General features: G+C 40.0%; 1 protein-coding gene across 3 annotated transcripts in view; it reads left to right on the top strand.

Moving 5' to 3' along the window:
• Positions 1-9,544, top strand: part of Fanci (FA complementation group I) — a 101,933-nt gene that overhangs the window by 85,605 nt on the left and 6,784 nt on the right. Inside the window, exons 25-34 of one of the 3 annotated variants that reach the window (XM_008852825.2) lie at positions 2,135-2,301; positions 3,659-3,738; positions 4,487-4,603; positions 6,929-6,980; positions 7,134-7,261; positions 7,358-7,426; positions 7,593-7,686; positions 7,859-8,046; positions 8,659-8,712; positions 9,277-9,336. In XM_008852825.2, coding sequence (XP_008851047.1) covers positions 2,135-2,301; positions 3,659-3,738; positions 4,487-4,603; positions 6,929-6,980; positions 7,134-7,261; positions 7,358-7,426; positions 7,593-7,686; positions 7,859-8,046; positions 8,659-8,712; positions 9,277-9,336 — 1,009 coding nt within the window. Of the gene's footprint in view, positions 1-2,134; positions 2,302-3,658; positions 3,739-4,486; positions 4,604-6,928; positions 6,981-7,133; positions 7,262-7,357; positions 7,427-7,592; positions 7,687-7,792; positions 8,047-8,658; positions 8,713-9,276; positions 9,337-9,544 lie in introns of all 3 variants that reach the window. The other 2 variants (XM_029555966.1, XM_029555965.1) reach the window with 2 other exon arrangements.

The following is a 9,544-nucleotide window of genomic DNA, read 5'->3' as shown; positions in this document are numbered from 1 at the left end:
GTCTATGAATAAAGTTTTTTTTTTTTTTTCCTTCCAAGTCTGGATGCTTTTTGTTTCTTTTTGCTACTTTATTTCACTGGCTAGGACCTTCTAACAGAAAAATTGGAAAAATATTCAATATCTCATCATCATGTATGATGTTAACTGTATGCTTTTGTAGACTGCCTTCCTCAAACTGAAATTCTCCTATACTTTATTATTCCTGTTTTACTGAGGAATATTTATCATGAATTTATGTTGAATTCTTATTTTATATACCTACTGAAATGATCCATATGGCTTTATCCCATGGTCTCTTGATAGGTAAATTACACTGACTGGTTTATAAATTATGAGCAAACCTGGAGAAAAAAATCCCACTTAATTATATTATGTTTCTCATAAATTTTTGGACTTAGTTAGAAATTTTTGCAACTATGTTTTTGCACCTATATTCATAAGGGAAATTGATCTGTGCATAGTTTTGTTTTAATTTCTTCCCTCAGTTTTTCAGGGTAATGCTGGTCATATCAATGAGTTCTCTTCTATCCTATTTTCTAGAAGAATTTACACGGAATTGGTACTATAAATGTTTGGTTGGGAGTTTAAGGAAAATTTGAACCACAAATTCAATTTAGTTGAAATATAGTTGCTCAGGTTACCTATTTCTTCTTGGTTGAGTTTTCAAGGAATTTGTTCATTTGCTGCTGGGTAAGATTGCAAACTTGAAGCTGCTTCCACGTGATTAAGTGAATGGAAAGAGTCAGAATAGAAAGCAAATTTGGGGAGATAGTTCAGGGCATCAAGAGCTTTCTGTACTAGCATGAGAACCTGAGTTCCTTAGTACCCATGTAAAAACTGAGCACAATGGCAGGTGCATCTGTGACCCCAGTGCCTGTTGGGGGGCAGGGAAGACAAGTGGAGTCCAGGATTTACTGGCCAGCCAGTCTAGCTAAAAAGGTAAGCTCCAGATTCAGTTAGAGACTGTTTCAAAAAATAAGGTGAGGAGTGGTAGAGGAAGATATCCAAGGTCTACCCTCTAGCCTGCATACCTGAACTTGTGGGCAGAGCACCTGTATATGTCATACACATTTCTTAAAAAGCTAAATATACAACTACCATATGATCTGCTCATGCCACTTTTAAAATAATTGAAAACAACTATTCACATAAAGGCTAGTGCACAAAAGGTCATAGCAGTTTTATATATAATAGAAAAATCCAGAACTAAAATGGCCATCAACAGATGGATGAAAAAACTCGTGAATGGACAGGCTGTGGTACATTTGCACAACAGAATACTGTTCGAGTATAAAAATGGATCGGGGCTGGGAATATAGCTCGGAGAATATAGTGCTTGTCTGGCATGTAAGAGATCCTGGGTTCAATCTCTAGCAGTGCATAAAACCAGGCTTGGTGACACATGCCTATAATCCTAGCACCAGGAGGATCGAAGTTCAAGTTCATTTTTAGCTATACACAGAAAGTTCAAGACCAACCTGGGTAATGAGACTCTGTAATGAATGACCATTCAATGACCAACCTGAGTAATGAAACAAAAAGGAAACAACTAATATATGCAACAAGATAGACAAATCTGAAAAGCATATGCTAGATTATAAAAATCAGGCTCTAGAGTTATATACTGCGTTATACCATTTTCATATATTTTATAAAACTGTGGGGATAGAAATGAGATCAGTAGTTGCTGGGAAATGAAGGAAGAGAGAATCAACTATCAGGGAATTACAGAAATACCTAAATTGTGAGAAAGATTTCACATCTGTGTAAGTTTTAAAAAATATATTATTTTTATTTTTTGTGTGTGAGTGTATTACCTACATGTATGTAAGTGCACCTCTTTTGTACAGCACCAGCAGAGGTCAGAAGAAGGCATCCAATTTTCCAGGAAATGAAGTTACAGATGGTTGTTAGCTGCCATGTGAGTGCTAGGAATTGAAAGCAGGTCCTCTGCAAGAGCAGCTAGTACTCAAACCTTTGAGCCACCTCTCCAGCCCCCTGCATAATTTTTTTTAATTCACAGAATTAAATAAATTATAAATTATAAATAAGTTATATAACATAAAGTTTACTATATATAAATTGACCTTCATGAGCCTGTCTTTAAAAACAAAACCACTTTTCCCCACTTTAGGGTCTTGCTATGGAGATACACTTCAATTCCCACTCCTGTGGAAGAGTCAGGAAAGAAAGAGAAAGGAAAGAGCATCTCACTGCTGTGCTTGGAGGGTTTGCAGAAGATACTCAGCGCCGTGCAGCAGTTCTATCAGCCTAAGATTCAGCAGTTTCTCAGGGCTCTGGGTAGGCATTTCAATGTCAAATTGCTTGACCGAACCCCTTGATTTTATTAGTTTACCCACCAGAGGACACCTGAAAACAGTTCAAATGCTGCTAAGGAGTGACATCTAGTAGATTGACGATTGGCACTTACTATATTGTGTTTGATCAGAAATAGTGATTGGAAAATGGAATACAGTATTAAGAAATTGAAATTTAGAATACATTTAAATCAGTCTCTAGACCTTTTGACTTTCTAAAATTTTAGCCATCGCCAGGCATGGTGGGTGGCTCAGACATGTAATTCCAGTATTAGGAAGACTATGAGGCAGAAGGATTACAAGTTTGAGGCCAGACTGGAATCATAGTACTGGGGCTATGAGACTCCGCCTCAATAAGTTAAATATATAAAATTTGAGATATTAAAAGTCTCCAAAAAAGTTGGGTGTGGTGGTACATACCTATAAACCAAGCACTTGGGAGAGAAAGGAAGAGTGCCACCAGTTTGAAGCTAAATTTGTCTACCTAGGAGTTTCCAGGGTAGAAAATGTTACAAAGTGAGGCCATATGAAAACAAAAGTTGTTGTTGTTGTTGTTTGAGATGATCACACTATATAGTCCTCACTGGTCTGGCCTTGAACCAGTGAGGACCAAGTTGGCCTTGAACCCACTTGCCTCTGCCTCCCAAATTCTCGGATTAAAGGCATGCAACACCATGCCTGGGCTTTAATTACTTTTTAACTTAAAAAAAAAAAAAAGACCTGATGGTGTGGGCCTATAATCCCAGGTATTTAGGCAGCTAAAGCAATCAAATCACAAATTCAAGGCCAGCTTAGGCTACAAAGTGAGTTCAAGGCTAGTCTGGGCAATTTAGACCTTCTTTTTTATTATTATTTTTTTAATGTGTATGAGTTTGTTGCCTGCATGTGTGTAAGTGCACCCATGGGGGTCAGAAGAGGGTATCGGACTCCTGGAATTGGAGTTACAGATGGTTGTTAGCTGCCATGTGGGTGCTGAGAATCGAACCCGTGTCCTCTGGAAGAGCAGTGCTCTTAACTGCTGAGCCATGTCTCCAACCCCCAACTTAGACCTTCTTAAAAAATAAAAAGAGAGCTGGGTATACAGCTTAGTGGTAGAGTGCTTGACTAGCATGTGCAGGGACCTAGGATCAATCCCCACTACCAAAAGGGGGAAGAAAGAAAAAAAAAAAAAAAAGGCCTGTAATCCCAGCATTCAGGAAACAGAGACAGAAGGATTGCAGGGTTCAAGGTCAGTCTGGGCTACATAGGAAGTTCCAGGCTGGCTTGGGTTATTTTACTGTGACCCTTTCTCAAAAAAAAAAAAAAAGTTTGAAAGAAGATAGAATTCTTTCCATTTCCAGATGTCACAGATACAGAAGAGGGAGAAGATGCAGGTGTCAGTGTCACTCAAAGAGCTGCATTCCAGATCCGACAATTTCAGGTAGGAAGCCTTAGGGAACTGCTGTGCTAAAATCTAAGGGTCCTTGGAAAAGGCCAACTAGTTAGACAAGGTCAGAGCTCTTAGAATGAAGATAATATATTTATGTATATTTAGCTATTCCAACTTACAAAACTCATTGAATCAAGAATCATTGTTTAAAGTAACATAAAGAGGCAGCCAGGACCCCCTCAAGAAATGTAGGTTTTTTGTTTTCTAACTAGTAGTTGTAAAAATATCGAGATTGTGCATTATAATGATTTCTTTAACAAATATTTTATAATATTCCTACTGTATTCTAGAAATTGTTGCTGGAGGACTTATAAGCTCTCTGTTGGGAGCTTATAGTATAGTAGGGAAGACTGACAAATGAATAATCAAATCCAGAGTATTTCAGTTGACAGGGCAAGTGCCAGGAGTGCTGAATTTGGGGTATGGTCTAACCCTGAGGCCAGTGGATAAGCTCCTGGCAGATGAGAGCAACCAGAAATTGTGTGCAGTTTATTCCTAATGTATATTTGGCAGGGAATGGGAAGAGAAACAGTCCTTAAGTTTCAAGAGACTTCACTGGTTTATAGCTGAAAACAGGAAACTACTGTTCAGTCTAGGTTTATTTTCAGATTTTAACCTCTTGGACTTTCAAAGCCTTGAGATCTTTCTGTCCCAGTCATGAGAATTTCTGGCTAGCTGTCTCTCCTCTCTTGATATAAACATGTCTGCTCATGCTATGTGCACATTTTTCCTTTCTCAGAGGTCCTTGTTGAATTTGCTTAGCAGTGAAGAGGATGATTTTAACAGTAAAGAAGCCCTCCTGCTTGTCACTGTTCTCACCAACTTGTCCAAGCTGCTGGAGCCCACTTCTCCTCAGGTAATAATACTTAATTCAGTCCCATTTGGCATCCCTCAGAAGACAAAGTTAGTGTGTCATAAGTCTATTTCTAGGTGTCTCTTGAAAAAGAGGCCTGGAGTGGTGGCAGGTGCCTTTAACTTCAGCACTCAGGAGGCAGAGGCAGACAGATCTTTGTGAGTTCATGACCAGGCTGGTCTACGTAGCAAGTTCATGGCTAACCAGGGCTACATAGTGAGATCCTGTCTCAAACGTACAGCATGTCTAGCCTATACAAAGTCGTAGGTTGATTCCCCAGCACCGTATAAATCAGGTATGGGAGTACATGCTTGTAATCTTAGCACTCAGAAGGTAGAGGCAGGAAGATCAGAAATTCAAAGTCATCCTCAATTTTGAGGCCAGCCTGGACTACATGAAACCTTATCTCAAAGAACAAAAGTATATACCTAAATATCCTCTTGAATTCTGCCTTATTTAAAATAATCTAACTATGTACCTAAGTTCATAAAAGAACTACAGGATGTGTCTTTTCCTATATAGCATTTCTACCACAATATATACAACCATATGAGGGCAAGAACATACTGTTTTTGTTTGGCCAGGGTCAAGGGTAAACTGTAAATACTATAGAAAACAAACAGGTTTATCTTTGGTGCCTATAGCCTTCTTAACATGATGTTCTTTCCCAGTCTTAATGTTTCTTGATGTTTTCTCCTTTTCCAAGATGAAAGAGCTTTAATCATGAAGGTAGTTGACATTCAGCAATTGAATTTCCCATCAAAAAAACTAATACCACGTTTGAAGAGAATTTAACAAATGATAAGAAGTGTGACCATAATCCCAAAGCAGAAGTAACTGCAGAGATGGATTGTTTGTATCTATGTGTAGATACACATACAATACTCAGATTGCCCATCCACATGGGCATTCACACACACAAAGGAATGAGAGAAGGTCCATGTTTGATGGGTCTGTTCCATTCAGGAGTAATATCCTTGTATGATGGTAAAGGGTATCCCTGGGAGTCAGAGCCACATCTCTGCCCTGTCCTGTTAAAGCCCTAGGGTCCAAGGCTCCTCATGTGGGCCCTTGCCTTGGGAACTGCTACTCTTTTGAGAGATTAACCTGTGGATATTAGGGTATTAGAGCATTGGAGGGCAGCCCTGATTTTCCTAATGTCCTAGTTCCAGGTTAGCCTGAAAGAAGCTCTCTTTCTACTCCATCCCTGCTATAATTCAGCCCCATTTTCAGCTTCATTCATACTGTTACTTTTGCCATAGAAAAAAAGAAAGAATTGTGTGGTAAGGGAGTTGAGGGCAAATGAATTGAGTTTGGTAGGATTGATAGATGAAAAATATTTTACCTGCTTTTCCCCACTAGTCCTTCCCTTTTAACTTCAGAGTATGTCTTTTTTTGTGTGTACGAGTGTATTGCCTGCATGTGTGTAAGTGCATCTGTGTTATGCAGTGCATGCAGACATCAGAAGAGGGTGTCAGATTCCCCTGGAACTGGAGTTACAGATGGTTGTTAGCCACCATGTGGGTACTGGAATCGAACCTGGGTCCTCTGGGTCCATGTTCTTAACTGCCGAGCCATCTTTCCAGCTCCTCTATATGTTCTTCTTAAATAAGCACTGTTAATTTTATCTGTGTCTTTCAAGAGTTTTTCCTGTGGAAGCCAATATGAATGTAGATTCTCATTCTGAACCTGCCATTCTTAACACAATAGCTTGTGTCTATATCTTGCTTATTTCATTTGACATAGTGGCTTGGAGATCTTTTAATATCAGTTCATAAAGAGCTTTAGTTAGTTTCATAATTTATCCCTTTCCCCTCCAGCAAATCAAAACTGAATCCTTAATCATCTACACTTAAATGTCACTGCATCTCAGTGCTGTGTGTCTGCAGTCTTGTTTCAGATTCCTCAAGTATGCTTGACTCAAAATTTGTCTGTTTTTTTGATCTTTTACGTCTTCCTCCTTCCCCCTTCTTCTGTGTTGTTATGGCCAGGATCTTCTCCCATACCTTTCTGCTAGCCCACTGCCCTTAAAGATGTCTGAAGTTTGGGGATATAAGATTTAGTCCCAGATCACCATGGTAGCAGCAGAGGAAGCTCCGAGTAAGAATTTGACCAAAGTACTTTTGGTACTTAATGAGAATCATGTACTGTGAAAAAAAAGTCACTACTTCTCATAATTTGTGGCTTTTGTGCTGTTCTTACATTACCACTTTAGTTTAGGCACATATTTTGGCAGGTTATTTGCTTAAACTAGGAAAAGTCTAGGATTCTTCTGTTCTGATATATGTATTTTTAACCTATTTCTTCAATAACTGGCCTCTTGTTTAGTTTGTGCAGATGTTATCCTGGACATCTAAGATTTGCAAAGAAAACAGCCTAGGTAAGTTTTGTGCTGCATGTTCTGAAGGCTTTGTACAGAATCACTATCACCAAATACTATTTAGAAAAGGGATTCTCCATTCATTAGAATGGTCAATATGAAAAAGCTTCATAACAATAATTGTATCAAACTTTCTTTCTTTCCTATTCCTAGAGGATGCCCCATTTTGCAAGAGCTTGATGAACCTGTTCTTCAGCCTGCATGTTTTATATAAGAGTCCTGTCACCTTGCTTCGTGACTTGTCCCAGGATATACATGGGCAGCTGGGAGACATAGACCAGGTACTTTAGCAAGCCTTCAGTACGGCATCCTGTGTGGGGATGAAGGTTTGGGGAATGGCCTTACTGCTATTAGGTCTTACTTTTTTCCCTTTCCAGGATGTAGAGATAGAGAAAACAAACCACTTTGCAATGGTGAATTTGAGAATGGCTGCCCCCACTGTCTGTGTAAGTGTTGATCATAATCCATGGAAAACAGCCTTGCCATTCTTTCCATCTTGCTCCATCTGAAGAGTCCATTATATTGGCTTATGTCCTTAGGCCTACATGATTGTTATTATCCCAGCAGCTGTGTGTAGTAAACCATGCCAGGCGTTTTTTTTTCTTTTCACAGTTACTTGTTCTGAGTCAGGCTGAGAAGGTCTTGGAAGAAGTGGACTGGTTAATCACCAAGCTCAGGAGTCAAACAAACCTAGAAACCCTGTCAGGTAAAATGACTCCAGGTAGAGTTTATGATGGCAGCAAAGTCAATCAAAATCTAAATTTGAACTATTGCATAAACGTGGAGCTCTTAAACTAAATTTCCCAGGTTAGTTTGTTTTTGTTCTTTTTTTCTACTAGAAAACAAGTCTGAAATGCACCAATTTCATTTCTCTTCAGAAGATGATGCTTCTCAAGAAGTTCCACCAAATCTTCTCATTGAGAAAGCCATTATCATGCAACTGGGAACTTTGGTTACATTCTTCCATGAACTGGTGCAGACAGCCCTGCCATCGGGCAGCTGTGTGGATACTTTATTAAAGGGCCTGTGCAAAATATATACCATCCTTACAGCCTTTGTCAGATATGTGAGTTTTACCTGGGGTGGTGGTACATGCCTTTAATCCCAGCACTCAAGGGGCAGCAGAGGCAGGAAGATCTCTATGAGATCTCAGTGAGGCTACAAGGAGACCCTATCTCAAAAAAGCAAAAACTCTTTCCTTGCTTTTGCAATTTTCTTGTCTTCAATAAATTCAGAAGATGACAGGAAGTAGTTTAGATTGTATAAGTGATGTAGGTGAAATGCTTAGTCACAGACAACCCAGGAAAGATGCAGACTGTCTCAACAGTGGGTGCACTACAATGTATACCTCCAGCTATGTATTGTAGCCATTAAGTTACTATGGTGGAAACACCAAGAGCCTGTTCTCTTCACTAACATTTAAAAGGATAATTTGTTTCCTAGATGCAAGAACTCTCAGTCTGAAGCAACGAGCAAATCAAATTTTTAAAGCAATCAGCACACCAAAAGCAAACCCACTGGGTATTATCTTGGAAACTTAGGTGCTCTGGAGAAGGAAAGGGAAGCTTTGTGTCTTGGCTTCTGTATGAATTTTCCTTTTCTTCTACAGTCAGAGCAATTTTAGGACTTTTACCATATTCCATAGGCTCATTGCTAAATGTGGGCATCCTTTGTTTAGTGTCTCCAGGTGTGTCAGAGCTCCAGAGGCATTCCAAAAACTGTGGAAAAGCTGGTAAGTTGAGAATAGCTTTCCTGATATTGGGTGGACTAGTTTGTTTCTCCATTACAGTGACAAAACACCGACCACTACCAACTTGGGGAGGAAAGGGTTTGTCTTACATCTCCCAGGTCACAGTTCATCAGGGAGCCCAAGGTAGGAACTCAGGGCAAGAACCTGGAAGCAGGAGCTGGAGCACAGACCATGGAGGAACACTGCTTACTGGCTTGCTCCCCTGGCCTCTGCTCAGCCTGCTTTCTTATGCAACACAGGCCCACCTGCCCAGGGGTGGTACCACCCACAGTGGGCTGGGCCCTCTCATATCTCTCAAGAATCAAGATGCCCCACAGACATGGCCCCAGGCCAGTCCAATGGAGGCAATTCCCCAATTGAGGCTCCCTCAACCCAGGTGTGTCAAGTTGACACTAAAGCTATCCAGCACAGGAGGTAACTTCAGCTAGTATAGTCAAAGCCTCTCTGAAGTCACAGACATTTAAGTAGAGACTTGGAAGATAAGAAGGCCCAATGGGGGAAACATTTTATTGCTAGTTAGGTTCATTTCCTTCTCCTTTGCCACAGGTAAAGCTGTCTGGTTCTCATCTGACGCCCATGTGTTATTCTTTCATTTCCTATATACAGGTAAGTGATTCAGAGGCAGTACCAAAGTAGTATTCAAGAAAGGACTTATGTGCCTTGAGGCTGCTTAGTCACCTGAGCTGAGTGTATATAGAGTTTCTTCCTTCTATGCTCATGAGCTAGAGGTGCCCATGTGATCAAGCCAAGACTTGTGAGCTTTTAGGAGGAAATTTTTGTTTTTTGAGACTGGGTTTCCTATAACCCCAACTGG

This window comes from Nannospalax galili, unplaced genomic scaffold (assembly GCF_000622305.1).
Source record: "Nannospalax galili isolate Female #2095 unplaced genomic scaffold, S.galili_v1.0 scaffold185, whole genome shotgun sequence".
In the NCBI taxonomy this organism is placed as follows: domain Eukaryota; kingdom Metazoa; phylum Chordata; class Mammalia; order Rodentia; family Spalacidae; genus Nannospalax; species Nannospalax galili.
This window is presented reverse-complemented; position numbering and strand designations above follow the sequence as displayed.